This window comes from Rhea americana, unplaced genomic scaffold (assembly GCF_003343005.1).
Source record: "Rhea americana isolate MKP2758 unplaced genomic scaffold, rheAme1 scaffold_96, whole genome shotgun sequence".
Taxonomy (NCBI): domain Eukaryota; kingdom Metazoa; phylum Chordata; class Aves; order Rheiformes; family Rheidae; genus Rhea; species Rhea americana.
This window is the reverse complement of record NW_028187155.1, coordinates 1,333,440-1,351,652: the sequence shown is the minus strand read 5'-3', so window position 1 is coordinate 1,351,652 and position 18,213 is coordinate 1,333,440. Positions and strand designations below refer to the sequence as shown.

At 45.6% G+C, this 18,213-nt stretch overlaps 1 protein-coding gene across 1 annotated transcript; it reads left to right on the top strand.

The window, feature by feature from the left end:
- The first annotated feature begins 1,603 nt into the window (after positions 1 to 1,603).
- Positions 1,604 to 17,875, top strand: PCYT1A (phosphate cytidylyltransferase 1A, choline). Its single transcript, XM_085325189.1, has 9 exons — positions 1,604 to 1,622; positions 2,245 to 2,385; positions 5,444 to 5,543; positions 7,751 to 7,867; positions 9,886 to 10,037; positions 10,856 to 10,934; positions 11,700 to 11,842; positions 12,937 to 13,125; positions 13,712 to 17,875. The coding sequence occupies exons 2-9, from the start codon at positions 2,269 to 2,271 to the stop codon at positions 13,916 to 13,918; spliced, it is 1,104 nt and encodes a 367-aa protein (XP_085181315.1). The 5' UTR covers positions 1,604 to 1,622; positions 2,245 to 2,268; the 3' UTR covers positions 13,919 to 17,875.
- Positions 17,876 to 18,213: the final 338 nt, after the last annotated feature.

Here is an 18,213-nt window from a genome sequence, read left to right as displayed (position 1 = left end):
ACCCCATGTTTTGAAAGGCACTGTGGAAGCCACTGTGTTTGTAGCATCCCTGTGCATGATTGTTACACTGAAGCTCCAGAGTTACTTGCTTGAAAGCTAAATGTTTGCTTAAGAGTTTGAAGACATGGAGCTTAGGGCTGCAAACTCTCTGTGCCTGAGAGATTGCTTTTGCACACTCCAGTATGTTTGTTGTTAGGAAATAGTAAATAAATTACTGGAGTAGGGGAAAGTCAGCAAACCTCACTCCCAGGCATTGTGGCATGGGTGCTGGCTGGATCATCCAGTTCTGAAATGTCTGTGTGACAGCCTTTCCACTGATCCCTTTGGAAGAGGGTTTGGCTTTTCCAGCTATTCTTCACTGTCGCTTTTGTCTGAGGTTTTTTTTTTTGGTCTCCACTACGTTAGACCCAACATGATCCACTAAGAAATACAAAAGACAATATATACAAAATACTCAGGAGTATTTTTTGACTTCCCAGTCATCTGAGATTGTCTTTTGTATTTCTTAGTGGATCATGTTGGGTCTAACGTAGTGATTTGGCATGCCTCTACGCATGTAGCCCAAAGCCAGTTCAGCTGCGTTTGGCCCTAACATGGTTTGTGAAGTATCCTGTGGATTCTAGGTGGGGAGGTGTAAAGGAAATCTCTCTCGTTTTGGTTCACATGTTATTAAACTGTGCTTGATTTCTTACTTTGGAACATTCCTTAACTTGGAGTCATTTGTGCTTGATTAAGTGCGCTCATTCAATCTGCATCTGAACAGTTCTCTTTCCATAAAGTTTGTATTTCTTTGTTGCTGAACACTGGAGATTTGCCCCATGGCCCTTACTGAGGACAGTCTCACTAGTCCTGAGCGGGAATGCCTGGCAGGGAACGGGGYAGCTGCGTGGCCCGGAGGAGGAGGATAGCGTTCAGAAGGGCAGCTGCCCTCTCGTGCCGGGTGTTTTTGCCCCACCTAACACGTACCAGCACACCCGCTGTGTGTGGGTGGGGAGAAGCTTTGAATGCCGTGCAGCCCTCGTCGTTTGGGTGTAGAGGCATGCACGTAAGCATCATTCCTGGGTGGAGGGGTCATGCTGCTCTCGGGAAAGGCAGGACAGGAGTGCTATCTGCTGCCCTGGAGATCTGTATGCTTCAAGTGAACAAGTTGGGTAATACCTGGTTGCTATTCTTTAGTCTTAAACTTTGCAAATACAGCATCTGTTCCTAACTCTTGCTGCAGCAAGAGGCTGCATCACCAGAAAAAGGTAACGTTTGGTGCCATGCATTAGTATAAATCCCTAGCTTTCCTTCAACAACATGAAATGCTAGGCTTCCTAGTGGTGCATAGGCAGGAAGGCAGGGCTATTGGAAGGTAGCAGTGTATGAGGACTCCAGTTCAAAAGCAGGGATAGCTTAACTCCAGATAGCTGTCGTGATTTCTGTCCCAAACTAGCTGCCTGTCTCTCCATTCGCTAGAGAAGCAATTTAGTTGAACCACCCCTAATTACAATCTGGTACATAAAGAGAAGCCAAAATTAAGTATACCCCAATGTGTCATCCATAGCTGCTTCACAGCCAACTGAGTCACCACTGCAGTGGGAACAGGGGACAAGAGGGAAACATGGTGGCAACCCCCTGAGGTGAGCTGTCCCTCACTGTCACACAAACAGCAAAGCAAACTGCAAGCAATCTAGTTATTTAAGTTGTGACTTGGGGTTGTTCTCTCTTCCCTCATTTCCCCACCCTTATCGTTCTGCTTAAAATCACTGCCTGCTCTCTTCAGGACTGTTCAGGGACCTCGTACACCAGTCAGCTGCTTGGTCCTGAAGAGGGGGAGGGCAGAAGGGTACAAGAGTGTTTGCATTCAGTATCATCAAAATGAGAACTGGGGGAGGGCTGAATGTGGACTGGGCATAGCTTAGGCTGCCTTTCAGATGCTAAAATAGCATAATTAGCTTTGTACTAATGATTTATAACTTCCATTGCAACTCTTGTGCGAGTTTGTCTCCAGCCAGCTGACTGCTGCATGCTTCTCCCTGCAGAGCAGCTCTGAGTTGCATTAAATGATTCAGTATTCCCACCAGGCACCGTTTGTCAAGCCTTGGCAGCTGATGCCAAATACAACTGGCTAAGCCTCTTGTTAGGTGGTTGTGTCTTTGGGCTGACCTTCGGTACACTGAGCCTGTTATTGACTGATTTTTGCTTTGGAAGAACTGAGAAATACATATTTTTTTTTTCTTTTCTTTCTTCATTTTGTTCTAGTTCTTACTGAACGTGCTTGGCAAGATGGAGCCACCAACTTCCTCCAGGCTGAATTCTCGAAAGAGAAGAAAAGATGGATCTGGCCCCAATGGAGCAACAGAGCCGGATGGAATCCCTCCAAAAATGCCCCGTCGCTCATTTGTAAGTACGCAAAGATGCTGAGCTTTAGGTGCCTAGGAAAATTAGGATATTGAAGTTGTAACAGCAAAAAGAGAGAAGTGTTTTTTTTTTTTTTTGGTGAGGACACAGAAAACGAGAGGGAGGAAAGAAGCAAATGAGAGTAGCTATCCTTCTTGCAAAGCCAGTTTGAAATCTTCCTTTGGCTCATTCTAATAACATACTTACAACATGGGCTTAAATTAAGTCTGAGGCAAGCGTCGCTAAGCTGCTTTTGTGGTGTGTCCAAGTTGTTTGTAGTCACTTAATCTGTGCCCAGACTAGCATGCATAACAGCAGGCATACATAACAGATATGCACATACAACAAATAGGGAATAACAATTGTTTTTTCAAAGGTAGGTTTTCTTAGTGACCCAGGGGAGGGAGAAATACTCAAACCGAGCATGTTTTTACACATGCACTTAATAGGAAGTGTTCAATCTTGTTCGAGTTAGGGGAACTGTGGTTGAGCTTGAAATTTGTGAGCACCTGCAGAAGAAATCTACTGAAACCACTGTTCTAAACACCAGGAAGATGACTTTGCTTTTAATTCTCCTGGTCTGACAGGAGACTCTATTTGTGTTGTAGATACTTCAGGATTGTTCAAAAAAAAAAAAATCCTTCTAGATCAAGCTTGGGATAGCTTTATGAAGATAAAACCAAAGTGTGTCTAGAATTCTAAAGACTGTGTCAGTTAATTCCAGTGTAAAGAGTTGACTTTATCTTGTCCTTGCTGCAATACTGTGGTGATGAGCTTTTTACAGCTCTCTTCCTGGGGCTCTCATGTGAATCACATGTTCTCTAGTTGCTCTTTCCTTATCTCTATCAGAAGCCAGCTGCCATCCAGTTCTCGTCATACAGGGTCATAGTCCTTGGTAAAATACAGTGACGTATTGAAGCTTTCCTCTCTTCCGTAACAGAATTTTACTCTTTAGGACTACTTCAGTCCTGTCCCAAGGTATTAGACAGATGATAATTAAATAAAAGCAGCATCAGCCTGCAGATTGCAGTGAGAATTGTTGGGGGCAAGCATTGGGAATGAATGCTTGAGCTTTTGAAGTGACTTATCCCACAGAACCTTAGTATCCTTGGCTTATGTCAAAACCCACTCTGTCCCTCCTGGAGACTCCATATGTTTCAGAGATGAAAGAGAGACACAAACATAACTTATTCCATGGGATTCTCTTGCTCTTGAGGTTGATGTCTGGCTTGTGTTAGAAATGAAGCATCTGTCTGGGAATGGAACAAAACAAGTAATAACTAGTCACCTTCCGAACTTCCCGGCTGCTTTTTTTTTTTTTTTTTTAACAACAAGGCTAATGTGGATCTCCTGACAAAAGATTTTTTTTCTTCCTTTTGTGAAAGATGTATTTAATGTAGCAAGAATAGTAGAGTTGCCTAACTATAACATTACCTCGAAGCCCTTACAGCTCCTGACTAAACAGCTGGCTGATGGAGTGTTCCCCTGAAGCAGCAGGGCTCTGCAGCAGATGGTAGTAACAAGCCTGCTGACGCACAAGCCTGTTGTATTGTGCATGTTAGGTTGTGTCCTGACCCTTGTAGGCAAAGCAGAGGAAGGGCATTATTGATAGGAGCTTTTGAGGACATTTTTCTGTGATCCTCTGAAAGTTTTGATAGGCGTTTGTCGTTTTATTCCTAGCTTCATATCAGATATGTGACAAAAGCAAAGAATCTGATTTTACTACCAAGTCCTAGGTGTAATGGCTGTGATGAAAGGAGAGGAGCACAGGCCTTACTTAACAGTAAAACTGCAAAAGTGAAAACAAAAGGTATGGAAGCTAGGCAGTTCATCAAAAAGCCAGTAAGACTGGATTGGGCAGATGAATTTTGCTCTTTTTGAAGTAAAAGCTTAACGTTTCTGAAGTACCAGCAGGTGTATAATGTTCTCCAGAGTTCTCCAAGAACCTCGTGCAGTAAAATTTGGGATCTTAATAGAGAAGGTGATATATAGGAAACACGGGTACCAGAGCCTCAGTAAATGCTCTCATTATTGTAGATTTTCAGGAACATCACTTTACTTGAATGCAGTGGCCGGTGGTTGCTTTCCTGTGCACTTCTCTTGGAGATCTGTAATAATGAATAACATTAACAATAAGAGCAGCAATCTTTCTGGCTGCAGTGTTGCTGTGCACCATGGCAGGATGCTGTAGTGGGTCGGGAAATGAGGGAGAAAACTGCTGATTAGATTAGCTTTTTGCAGCTTAAAGGTGCTATTGTAATAATCTGCAGACTTGTTTCCTAGTCTTCTAGTTCAGGAAAGAGCAATCCATTGCTGCCTCCCACCTTCCCGCTAGAAGGAAATTGAGCTGTTTGTTCCATTATGGGAAAGGCAGACGTTTTGTTCCCATTCAGAGGAGAACATACTCAGAAACAATACCTAAACTTCAGCTGCTGATTGAACATACCACTGTATTCAAGGCAGTAGATTAGAGGAGATTTCCTAAGGCACTAGGGTGAGTTTTGCCACAGATCAAGATCAGTCTCTCGCTGTGCTGGCCCATGAGATGTGTGGTGTTGCACACATTCCTTGGGGATTTGTGCTGCTCTTGGTGCTGTTCTTTTGCTGGTTCATATACTCAAATCGAGGAGCTGTTAAAATCTGTACATCACGGCGCAGGCACTCGAGCGCAGTAAAGTGGCTGTCTTGCCTGGGTGGGCAGAGCTGAAGCTGTGACGGTGAAGTTTGCTGAAGCTTGACTTCTGCTGTTGTGAGCAGCTGTTTGTCAGAACTAGCTGAGCCTGAAGTCTTTTTAGGGGTCCCAGTGTGAAATACCATCTCCTTAACTTTCTCTCATGCATGCTCTCGTTCGCTCTCTTGTGCGCTCACGCTTCCTCAACTCAAACTACTCACCCTGCAGAACTGTTCTGAGGTTTAACGCTAACTAGTCTTTCAGTATATGTATATGAATCTTGCAAAGACACAGTGAGTGAGTCACTTAATGGCACTGCTGTTGTATTGCTGCCACTACATAATGCATTCACCTTTGCGTTCTCATGACTAACCTTCTCTGGCTGTTTAGGGACTGAGGGAGCCAGCTCCGTTTTCAGATGAAGTGGAAATCGATTACAGCAAGCCATACGTCAGAGTAACGTATGAAGAAGCGATGAGAGGAACCCCTTGTAAGTAAAACCATACTGGAAGGGCATTGTATAAATACTGAGTTTTGGCAGGGTGGTGGTTAGGGATGACTTGGGTTTCCCTGAGACTGATCCAACCTTATGTCTCAGACCATGTTTGCCCCCAGTGATTTAGTTAATGCTCTGGTGATGGATGACTGCTTCTGTGTCAATTTGAGCATGCCAATCCCAACTGAAATTAGAGCCTCAGTTTGTGAGGAGTTGCACATACACCTGTAAACTGATTTAATGCAAATAAAAAAAAACATATTTTAGCTCTTCCTGTGCCACTGACAGCTACAGAGTAGCATCAGAGCTGAATGTTTTTCTGTACTACTTTGTCTGAGGCAGCTTAAAGTTAGGCAGCAATTCAGAAGTCATCTCTTTGAAATGGACAAATGAAACTAATGTACACCTTTTCCCAGAATATCCTCCTCTTGCCTGGATTTAAATTAAAGTCAGTGTCATTGAACACAACCCCATAAGAACATGTCATTTTATTCTCTGAAGGAGACTGAGAAAAACACTATTATCTTTGCAAGCCCAAAGAGGGAGGCAGAGGGCAGGACTCACTCCTTCTGAAGGGAGGCTACTCTCTCTTGTGAAGCAGAGTGTGCAGATGATGCTGTCTTTCTTGGCCTCTCTGTTACAGAGACCCTGAGACAATAAAAATACTGCACTTCTAATTACCTGACTGTTGCCAGTGTTGAGAGGTAAGCCAACTCTGACGGGGACCTGGCAGTGGTTTCTGAAGGTCTCTCTGAAGATCTAGTGCTCTTTGTAGTCCATATTAGTTTCCCAGCCAAAAATCTCCAGAGCCCGCTCAGAGGTCTCCAATTTCAACACCGATGGCTCCTCCCACCTGCTGAGATTAAAATACACTGCATGCTTCCTTGCTGCTTTTTCTGACTGTGCTCAGGAACTGTAGCTGTTGCAGGTATGGAGGAGAGGGGAAAATGTCCCAAGCCGTTTTTCAAAACATGAATGCACTTTAATAAAGGCATGCAAAGACCAGCCCTCTTCTGGCATGCAGGAAGCTTTTACAGTCTTCAGGCATTCGATCTTTGGCTCTTTGGAGCCTCCTGGCACTATCAAACTGTGGTATTGTTGCCAAGTGATTGTAAGAGGCTGTCCTCAAACTGACTCCTCTGCTTAGCTTGGACCTAACATCCCTTCATTTGCATCAAGGCTTCCTCTTGCTGCCTCATGTGCTCTGCCTCTAGGCACCTTCAGGGCCCTGCCTAGGTCTATGAGGGTACAGGTCTCCTGCTAGTTATCTCTACCCCCTTCCTCATTGCAGCTCTGCTGTCTCTCAGTCTGTGCTGCCCCTCCATGTCTGCTGGCTGAATTGGGCCACAAAGCAGACCATTCCCAAGTGTGTCAAATACCAAGAATGTGCAACTTTCTGTTATTAGCAGCAAGACAGCTGGAGTCCTGTGTGGTCCCAGGAGACCAGCAGTCCCTGAGTCTCCTGTTATTATGTGGCAGTACTAGACTATTTCATTTAACCTCAGTGCTGACTTTAGAAAGAAGAGCTGCCTTGAGAGTGGTGACTGGAAGAACGCTTTGTTCCTCCTTATTTATCTATGGATTTAGTTGATAGCTCCAATAGGACAGCAGAATGGGATTTCACATTCTTTCTGAATGGCCTACCTGGGTTTTCAGGTGCAGCTACATACATGCTTCATGGGACTAGAGGGAGCCCCTGATGCTGGTGAGGAGCCAAAACAATCTGGTCCCTTAGACTGGTAGCTGTGGGAGTGAGCTGCAGAAAGGAAGATGCTGAGAAGGTTCTTTGAGATGCCATCTCGGCTGGCAGGAGAAAACATTTTGGCCAGTTCCCCTCTGGTAGCTCACTGCTGTGTGGAAGTTAATGCTGCATTTGGATTTCTATAGGAGAGGATGATCGGAATTTGCTTTCCTTTTGATCTCCCTTCACCTTTTTTGGTGGGTATGTGGTAGGTTTTGAATCTGCTTTTGAATGTGGTTGTATTTCAGCTCTGTGCTCAGATGCATTTGTTTCCATGTGGGAAGGAAAAAAGAGACAGCCATTTCTTTTCTCTAATCTTTCCTGGCTATGGCTCTGCATTCTGACAGTTTTCTGAAGCTCCCTTTTGAGTTTCAGAAGGTCCCCAAATGCAGACACGAGCAATAACTGCTTCTCCAGCAATGGATCTTCACAAATGTGTCTGTCTGTCTCTTTGGCACAGTGGATCGCCCTGTCAGAGTTTATGCTGATGGAATATTTGACTTGTTTCACTCTGGACATGCCCGGGCCTTGATGCAAGCAAAGAACCTCTTCCCAAACACATACCTCATTGTGGGAGGTAAGGAGTGATCTTGTTGACTTTGGCTCTCTTAGGAGTGCCTCCAGTGTTGTGCATACAGATGGCACAACTGGGTTTTTGTCTTTTCTTTATAGTCTTGGTGGCAGTAACAATTGTTACAACTCCCATTCTGCTGTGGGAGTCTTGTTGCAATGTGTTGAGAGGCAGGAAGTCTGCAGAAAGTAATCCTGTAGCAAAGGAGCACAGGAGGAAAAGACCTGTGACCCAACTGTTCTAACTTGGCCCCTCTGTTTTGTCACAGGTGGTGTTGAGTTGCGCATCTGAGTATCAAAAAATACTACAGGCAGTTGAGCATCTGCCTCTTGAAGGAGACAGTTAATGAGGAACAAATTCTCCATAGCTGGTTGAGCTTTGCATAATCTTTACATCCTGCACATTCCTCTCCTTTTCCAGATCTCTACTGGATTTTGCTTATGACCAATTCAAAAAGAGCATGGAGAGATAATAGTAGTTCCTTGTGCACATGATTGGCCCTGGAGAAGTCTGTGAGATTCCTTTTCTCCAAATAAAAGTTTCTCATTCTGTCTATTAGGCCCCAAGCTCTTTCGATGATACCAGGAGTAATCTGTGACTCCCTGAGATAGCAGAGGTTTTTCAGCCAGACCCCTTCAAAAATATACAGGGAAAAGAAACTTTCTTCTGGCTTCTGTCTTGTGCCGACTTCTGTCGGTACAGTGCCTCTATAGCCATGCTTTGATCCACCTTTCTGGTATGTGGTACCAAAAGCATGTCAAACTGTAGGTGTTGTCTATCACAAAGTAACCTCTAGTCAGCGTGCGTAATAATAGTAAGATATCAGAACTGGAAATACGTCTAACTAGTTTTCTTAACTACCACTAGGTACCGGAAGCAAAATGAGACTCTGATCTGTAATATAGCATTAATAATTTCTTCATGAAGCTTGTTTCCTATCACTGTTTCATTCATTGATGAAGGTTATTTGTTGTGGTGCTTCTTATATGTTTTTTGTGTGAGCTACAGTAGTGCCTAGAAGGGGATGGGAGATAAGAGAGGTGAAATAGTTGCTCAAATCTGTAAGATGCTCCGAGTTTAGAAATCTTGAAGGCTGAATGGCAGCTCAGTGTACATAAATGTTGTATATCAGTCAGAAAAATAACTTCAGGTGAAAGTATTGTTAACGTGTTAGTGTAACAAGCTGTGTAGACATGCCATCTGCCTCTGGGAGTCTGGTGAGGAGACAAGGAGCAATGCGCGCTGCATTCCTCGCGCTAGGAACTGAGAGAGACAAGAGGCTACAGCCCAGGTGAATGCTGGCTTCAAGCTGGGAGCAGTCTCACCCTCTCTTTATCGTCTGTTTGTCCAGAGCATAAATACATCCAATACCAGTGAGACTAGCAATGCCTTGTTTACTTTTAAGTCTGATAACTGAATAAAGCTCCTTTCTTAATGTCTTACATGTGGATTAAGAAGAGTTATTTGTTTACTTTCTCATAAAACCTGATCATTAAACTAGCTTGATTTGCTATGAACTTGCTCTTTGTTTTAGTATGTTTTTTCCCAAGAAATATGATATGATATTTTGTGAAATCAGAAACTGAAACCTAGGGAGGTTGAGAGTGAGGGGCTTTCCAGTTTCCAGAAGAGACATTCATAGGTAAAAAAGCAGGTTTATGCTAAGTAGAGCCCCAGGTGCCACTTCATACAGAAAGAGACTGGTTTTCTTGGTAACCATCATAGGCTGTAGAGTCCTGGAGGGTTTAGGGTATAGATCCCCAACTTGGACAGAAATCCCTCAAACACATGGCCAATTTCCTGTGATAAACCTGAGTAGAATTGCCCAAGAGCTTAATGCCTTGCCACCACTCCCCGTTTCTGGTGCTTTGTGGCTGGAAGAGTCAGGTTTGAAGGTGCCAACTTCTGTCAACAGCTGGAACTGCCTGGCTTGGCAGGTATGGCAGGGGTGTAGGCGGTCCTTTAACAGTAAAGCATTGGAGTAAATATCCTGGACTCACACTTCTCTGTGCCTGTTTCTTCAGTCTGTAGTGATGAGCTGACCCATAACTTCAAGGGCTTCACAGTAATGAATGAGAACGAGCGGTACGACGCTGTACAGCATTGTCGCTATGTGGACGAAGTGGTGAGAAACGCACCATGGACACTCACGCCGGAGTTCCTGGCAGAGCACAGGGTAATATGGGGTATCTCATCTGTTTTGAATTTTGATTGTCATGCTCTTTGCAGCAAGAGTTTATCCATGGGCTCATTCTCTGTCTGAGCAACTCATTTATGTTTAAAATCCTTAAATACAGAATGAGCTAGGTTATGGGAACCAAGTCAGTTTCTTGGGAGATTAAAAGCATTTACTGATCTGGAAGGCAGTGTTGAAATAAAATAGAGATTGTGACAAAGAAAAGAGGCCAGAGTGGGCAAGACAATTCTCACTGTTTTAAGAGAAGTTGATGCTAGTGACTGGTGTGAAACAAGCAATAGGGAAAGGATAACATAGGTTGAAAGAAATTTCTGGACGTCATCTGGTCTAACTGGCTACTTACAGCAGGGCCAGCTTAGATCTGTGTCAGCTTCCCTACAACAAGAAACTAGGCAAGCTCTCTTTTCATCCCTATGTCAGTAGGAAAGATAAAGTGAAAGGAACCTCTACCATTTGTTGACCTGCTTTGGGAGGTGAAGGAGTTAGGGTGTTCAGAGGAGCTTACTTGGTTTCCCTGGGTACCATTAACAAGTCATTTCTTTGTGGAGTTTAAAGCAGCTGTACCTTACTCCCAGCTTCTCTTTGTTGTGTGCTTACCAGCTTGATGGATACGCAGTTGCCAGTGAGAACTTAGGACTGCTCTGCATTGCTTTTTCATTAATCAAAAGCACCTTGCTGTTCTACCTCATGCTCCTGCATGGAGGAGTTGAGCAGGAAGTAACCATCCTTTGACAGAAAGCATGAAACCTGCATATGCAATGTAGAATTGTGACTCACATTGCTCTCTCAATTTTCAGATTGATTTTGTTGCACACGATGACATCCCATATTCTTCCGCTGGCAGCGATGATGTTTATAAGCATATAAAAGAAGCAGGTGGGTCTGGGTCAAGTTCTCTAGGAAATCTTGTCAAAGATCTAAAGTTTCTGTTGTGCTCCTGTCAGGCAGAATTATGTCAGAGGAAGTGGCTGGCACTCTGCAAATGAGGTCCTCTCCAGGGAGCTCCGGGGCCAAGAAGGAGCCCAGATTTGGGCCCTAGTTCATAAGGCCAGGATTGTTGCACCTTCCAGGCTGCAGAATTGCCCTACATTAATTTCTGCTTCTAGTCTAGTTGTCATGATTGAAGTAACAACCACCTTTTTGGAAAAATATTCTGGCTTAGTTTACAGATTCTCACAAATGGAGAAATGGCATGAACTTTGCAAAGTGGTTCCTCTAGTTGATTGCTGTAAAACTTGGTGGAGGTGCAGCTTATTTAAATCTAGCTTCAAACCCAGCCACCAGAGCTCATTACATTCCCATCTGCTAAATTGAGAGAACCCCTTTCTCTCCTGTCCTTGTCTCCACACTGTTCCAAATACAGTGGGTTATAGATAATAGTCTTTAAACCAGCTGAAGTAAAGAGCTGTAGCTTTTAATTAGAAGGTATATTTTGACACTTGCTTAGGTCTTCCTTAGTTTCTCCTCATCCTCCCAGAAAGGAGGACCCCAGTGTAGTATATTCAAGGGCAGAGACATGGTGGGGTGAGGACAGTTGGGAAATGTGCTCTTGACAAGAGAGGTTCTTTCTAATAGAGGTGGCAGCAGCTTTTTGCCATCTATCTCGGTACAGCTCTCCAGAGTCCTGTTCCCCAACTTTAGGCATGTTTGCACCAACTCAGAGGACTGAAGGGATCTCAACATCAGATATCATCACCCGGATTGTGCGGGACTATGATGTTTATGCCAGAAGAAACCTGCAAAGGGGCTACACAGCTAAAGAGCTCAATGTCAGCTTCATAAATGTGAGTTGAAGTGTATCTTGCAACAAGCTGAATGAAGCAGAGTCTTAGAGTGTGTGATTGGAGATCCTTGCCTAGTGGGAACACAGTCCTGATGGTAAATGGCAAATCTGCACAGCTAAGCAATTGCACCAAATGATGTCCTTGTAGTAGAAGCCAGGCTTCTTCCTCCTCTTAAACTTTTCCTGTGAAGAACAGACCCACATGGAGGAACTGGGGTTTTGTTAACGCTGTCCAATTGTCAGAAATGACAATTTGGTGGAATTTTACCTGTTGAGAGAATTGAAGATAGGGTGAGATATATGTTTTCTTCAGTTGTGTGGTGTTGGTTGTTCATGGCAGCACCTGTTGTGTCCCATATCACTTCTCTTCCCTCAGCTGTCTTCATAAGGAAGAGTCATTCTTTTTAAGATTAAATCTGATCTTGTTCTCCTCCTTGAAGCTGCAGGAACAGCAGTGCTTGGGTAGAAGAGAAGGGCATGCTCTAGTGCTATACTGTGTAGCTCTTAGCACACAAGCAGGATATGGGGCAGAAGGCTTTTCTAATGCTGGAAATAAGGTAGTAAACATTTCTCTTATCACCAAGACAGATACCATGTCTATTTTATAATATAATCAAATGCAAAAATAATGAAACTGGAGAGGTTATGGCTGCCTGGCCTGTCTTTAGAGTATATCTCTGCCTCTGTTTAGGAACACGCAGCAACCCAGCAGCCAGCAAAGACTTGTGCTGTCGTGATATGCAAAGTGACCTACAACAGGTCAGAATAGTCAAGCATGTTCTGTTTTTTCCTGACTCAAGCCTAATCTATATATTGTATAAATATTTTCCTCTTCCATGCATTGCTCTTAGATAGTGGTTATCTGTGGGTTTAGTCTCACTCTGGTCTGTGCCAGTGCCTGCAGCAAAGCATCTCACAGCCCCACTATGTGTCTGCCATTTAGTCTAGAGAAGAAGTCTTTGAAGTGAAAGAGAAGTGTCATGAAACTAATGGCGATGCTAAGTCTTAAGCAACTGTTCAGTTTAATAACATAGAGCAGCGATGGTCACTGCTCAAATCTGGTGAGCCGTATTCTGATCCACCATTTCTCTGCAGGAGAAGAAATATCACCTCCAAGAACGTGTGGATAAGGTGAAAAAGCGGGTGAAGGATGTAGAGGAGAAGTCAAAGGAGTTTGTCCAGAAAGTGGAGGAGAAGAGTATTGATCTCATTCAGAAGTGGGAAGAGAAGTCCCGGGAGTTCATCGGCAATTTCCTGGAGATGTTTGGCCCAGAAGGCGCATTGGTAAGGCGCCTCTCTGGGAAAAGGGGGAAGGGAATTTCAGAGAGCTTAGCAGTCAGAGTCAGGTCTTCTGGAGCCCAGGCTCTGCAGAGCAAAGGCCTCCAGTTTGTCACAGCACTTGGTGTGTCCAGACATGTCCTGCCACAGGCCAGGGCAGCGTGGTTGCAGGGAGCCTTGCCAGCTGCCTAAAGCCAGTTATGGCAATAGCATAAGAAGTCCATGTTTCCCAGGAGCTGGTCTATAAGCTCCAGCATGTGTCCTGCAGGCCACTGAACAACCAAGAGTTTGGCGGTCACTTTGTCACTTACCTCAAATGGGTCTGAAGGTGTTTGTGATACACTGCTTTGCCAGTCCTGCAATGCTGGCAAAATATTACAGGCAGTTCATGCTAGAGGTGGTGGAAAGTGGGTGGTGATAAAACTGGCCAGTTTCCAAAGGCTTGAGCTATGCTTGGGCTTTTCCATGCTTTTATATTGCACGAGGTATTGGGGTGGGGGGTGACACCTCAAAATGTGACAAGAGCTGTAGGTAGTGTTGTTTTGCATTAGTTCTTGAGCCATGTTAACTGCCTTCCTGCTTCCATCACTAGAAACACATGCTGAAAGAGGGCAAGGGCCGGATGCTGCAGGCAATCAGCCCAAAGCAGAGTCCCAGCAGTAGCCCCACGCATGATCGCTCCCCATCTCCCTCATTCCGCTGGCCCTTTTCAACCAAGACTCCTCCTTCCTCACCGGCCAACCGTGCCAGGAATGAGTCCACAGTTACCTACGACATCAGTGAGGATGAAGAGGATTAAGCTACCAGCTGGGGTTTGCTGCGAGTCGCTGATCGCCGAATCCCAAGCCGAGACCCACTGGGGAACTCTGAATGAGTAAGAGAGCCATAGGAACAGGGCTGACGTTGGGCACAGGGTCCTGGAGGCACCCGTCGCTCTTAGCAAGGGCTGCTGCCTGGAAGCACATTCAGAAATCTTCTCTTCTTCCCTTCTCCCTCAAACTCCCTTTTTATTGTTTACGTTCTAATGGTTTCCAGGGGAAAGATGGTTTTTATATTTTAAGAAAATACTCTTTTTAAACACAAAGAATAGCACTCAAGTGCGGCTCTTGTTTTGGTTTCTTTTCCCCTGTTAAGTCTCCAGGTGAGAGGGAGAGTGGGATGCTATGCCCAGACCCTTCTGTCTCTCCTTTTCTTCAACTCCTCTGTCTGATTCCTCCATGCCCAGGCAGTATCTGTGCTGCTGCCAAACGAAAGATAACATGGTTCCTCAACCAGTGTGACCTCGAAAGCATGCAGGAAGCAGTTGAATAGAAAGGCTATTAGGAAATGGAGACATCTCTGCTGCACTGAAGCTGATAGGGATCTGTCTGACAGTTTCTGTAGTGCTCTAGTGTCTCTTAGCTGAGCTTACCAGCATGTTGCAGTGAAAATGCACTGGGGAGTGGGATACCAACTTGGCATGCAGGAGTTAGGCCCTGTAAGAAGTTGCAGCACCACAGAATCCTTCACCCCGTAAGTGTGCAGCATTCACAACCCCACACCTGTGTGAGGGCCGCAAAGGAAGGGCCTTTCCAGCTTGTCTTGACAAGACTGCTAAGCCTGGAGCTAAAATTGAGCCCTCGGTTGCTGTTGGAGAGAAGAGGTTGAGTCTTTCTTTCAGAGCACTTGCTGTCTGCGTTCCTTGAGTGTGTGAGAGCCCACGTAGGAAATGAATGTGTGTGCTTCTTTGAAAAGTTTCTTGTCTCAGTTTCTGGTGTGTAATACTTCTTACTGTCTGTCCAGAAGGCCCCTCAACACTGTGCTCAGTACATGTTTGTCTGCATTTTAGTTGCTGTGGTCTAAGGGCTGGAGCAGTCCTTTATACCGGTGCCGTGAAGTCGTTGCTGTAAGGACAAAACGTGAATTCATATGGCCAATTTGCTGTCTGTGTTGATATGTGCAGTTGGACAGATGAAGGGAATGTTTTACCACAGTTAAGGGTGATGGTCCCATGTGACAGTTACCTGGGTTGCACGTTAAATGCAAAAATCTGTGCTCATTTATGCCAGCCCTTAAGGGAGGGGGCTGAAAGAGCATCAGAAAGAGCTGCAACTTTTTAAGATTTTAAACATATAACCCACTTCTTTGAAACCATGGTTCAAGTCCTGCCTGCTGTTGTGCGTAATAAATGTTGAGCTTTGTGTCCTGGCAGTGGCCTGCAGCTTTGCACTGGGAGTTGTGCTCCCTGCAGTGCACGCCTGCATGCCGAGCAGGCCGGTGCCCTCAGTTCCGGCAGCCAGCGCGCGAGGGACAGGGCTCGCTGTGTCGTAGCCATGAAGCTCCCGCTTGCTTTTCAGTTACGGTTTGCCTGTGGCATCCATTGGCTCCAGCTGGAGCTCCTGGGGTGAGTTGCCGGTATCGTCCTGTGAGGCTGGGAGCAGAGGAGGACGGGCTCGGAGGACAGTCAGCCATGCCACGGGGGAGTTTCAAAGCAGGAACGTAGGGCCCAGGGAACAGCGATCCCCAGGAGGTGCCTCGTCGATGCTGCCGCGTGCTCTGCACCCCAAGATGCTTCTAGGGAGCGCGAGCGCCCTGCGGGAGGAGCAGGCTGCCGCTTCTTCCCAGCTTTAGTCTTGCTCTTTCTGTGTCACACCAGCCAAAGGGCTTGACAGAGACTAGTGAAAGAGACACCTCTTTACACCTTGCTTCTGTTGAGACCAGAATTGGTACGGGAAATGGTATTTTGGGGGTTGCTCCTGTGCTGCTTTGGCCTCTTGTCAGCCGAAATGCGTGCAGCTCTGGGAGCATGGCTGACTGCTGTTGATGTTTAAGTTATAACGAGCAAATGCGACCACTTGATATAAACCAGTTTTTAATTCCCTGGTTTACGAGTGATAGAGCACTTATTTTATATTACCCACATTCCCTCTTCCCTGATCTTCCCCACCTTTCTTCACCCTTCCTTCGGAATACTGTTAAGTTACTTCCCCGAGCTGGATCACAGAGGCCAGGCTGCCGTAGAGCCTCGCTGCTGTTTAAACACAGGACACGTGGCGGGGTTCTGCAGGGCCGGTGTTTTGAATGGTGGTTTGTTCCGCAGAGACCTTACAAGTTTCCTGGTCTCTGCAAAACTTCAGGTGCTTGGTAAGAAGCCAGACATGGTTTTACCTATAGCTTGGCATAACAGAGCTGTTTCTTGTAACCAACAATTCCTGCTTCCTCCTCACGCTTATATTAAAATGGACACTCCAATCCCAGACTAGTCTGTTTTTTTTTTTCCTTTTGGTTTGTTTTTTTGGGGGGTATAGGGGGTGTATTATTTTCTCCTGGGTTGCTGGACTGGCCACATCTCCAGGGCTGCCCTATCCTGTCAGGAATAGGACAGAGCTTGATCTTTGGGCAAGATGTATAAGCTGAGTTCTCCAGGGGCATCTTGTCAGTGACAGATTGCTGCTCTGGGGCTGTTCACGCACTCCTAGCCTATCCTGCTTGCTTTAAAAGAAGCATCCAGAAGGGAGGTGTTAGGAATGAAGTAAGAGGCAGAGTGGAAAAACGAAATTTCATTAGCGTGCCTTGAAGAATGCACGGTCCTCGTGTGGAGCTCGGTGCTGGTAAATCCAGAGGCATCAACTTCTGTGAACCAGCCCTGCCTCCATTCCTCCTCTGAGTCAGGCACGAGGCCGCTGGCCCTAGGAGCCAGCCACTGAAAGTGCATTTTCTTGTGGCAGGGAACCTGCAGCAGGGCAAAATTTAAAGATGCCAAGGATGCTAGCAGAAGCAGGAGTTAAAGAACGTAGCACTTCAATAGTGTGGTGGTAGGGTCTCAGGAGAAATGTTTTAATCTCTTGGAAAGTATGGCACACACCTGTGCTCACAAGTATTTTTTAGAAAGTTGGGACTTTATTGGGATCTAGTTCTTGTAACCTGAAGCAGATAATGGGGTAGTGAATACAGCTGGCTGTAGCAGTGACTTTGGTGGGACAGAGCAGGCATCTTGCCCCTGCTCTTAGGGAGGATGTCGTGCTCCCTTTCGTAAAGCCTGCAGATTTTCTGCCTGCTGTAGGTATGAGGCTGGTTCTGGCTGTCCAGCAAGGGGGACAAGTCTCTCATTTTGCTGCTTGTCTGTGTGTTGTATCTCATCAAAGCCATGAGATTTCTGGTGCCCAGCACTCCTGCTTGTGCCTATAAAGCTGTGTCAGTAAGGATCATTCTCTGTTACCATGACTCTCTCAAAACATGTTAAATTTGACAATCTTGTGACTAATCACCATTGTGTTTTCCAGTTGAGCAGTTTGAACACAGTCACTCACAGAAAGCTCAGAGTAGCAATTCCCCCCCCTCCTGGGACAGAGAACTTGCTTTTTCCCCGGAGTGAGTAAATGAAATAGATAATATTTGGGAGCTTTGGATTTCTGACTCTTCCCCAAAATGTTGCCCTGTCCAAAGGTAACATGACAGGGAGGGATCGAGAGGGCTCCAAGATCCAGGTCACATGAAGCGGACCAGTGCTTCAGTGGTGCCCAGCAGCGGGCTCTGATTTTAGCACTGATGTTTGGGTGTCTACTGTACATGTTCCTCCAAGCTGTTTTAGCCAGGCCTTCTGCTGCCCCTTCTGGCCCCAGCGCCGTGGCTGCCTCGGGATGTCTCTTCTAAGTCAGTATTCGCTGTGGTGGTTTCTCTGTGTGGGCCTGTGTGCACATGCGTGTGTCTTACTGGCTTGTTCTTGAGTTGTTGTTTTGGCTTTATGTTTAGCCAAATAAATGCAAAAGTAATTTTACTCAGTGTGTGCCAGATCTCTCTGCCCAGTGCAGCAAGCTCTCATCCTGATCTCCTCAGCTGCTGTCTCAGGAATGATTTGAGTGAGAAGATGCTCCGTGAAGAGAAAAATGTACACAGAGGTTTCTATGTTGTCATTTCTGATGTCTGTTGCCACCTCTGTCCTAGGTGTAGAATAGGCACTGTTGCAGGAACAGATCCTGGGCAAGGCCAGTTAAAGCAGCATTCACTTAACACCTGGGCTGTATAAGGATTGGTCCCTCCTTTCCCAGTGCCAGGCTGGCAGCTGTGGATGCTCTCCCTGTGCTGTCTGGAGCAGTCCCTGCCGTGGGCCACTTG

Excerpts from the sequence above, each read along its gene's own strand:
- PCYT1A (XM_085325189.1), top strand. The coding sequence starts at position 2,269 with ATGGAGCCACCAACTTCCTCCAGGCTGAATTCTCGAAAGAGAAGAAAA. Across the intron at positions 7,868-9,885 it reads CACATACCTCATTGTGGGAG|TCTGTAGTGATGAGCTGACC; the intron begins GTAAGGAGTGAT and ends CTGTTTCTTCAG. Across the intron at positions 11,843-12,936 it reads TCAATGTCAGCTTCATAAAT|GAGAAGAAATATCACCTCCA; the intron begins GTGAGTTGAAGT and ends ATTTCTCTGCAG.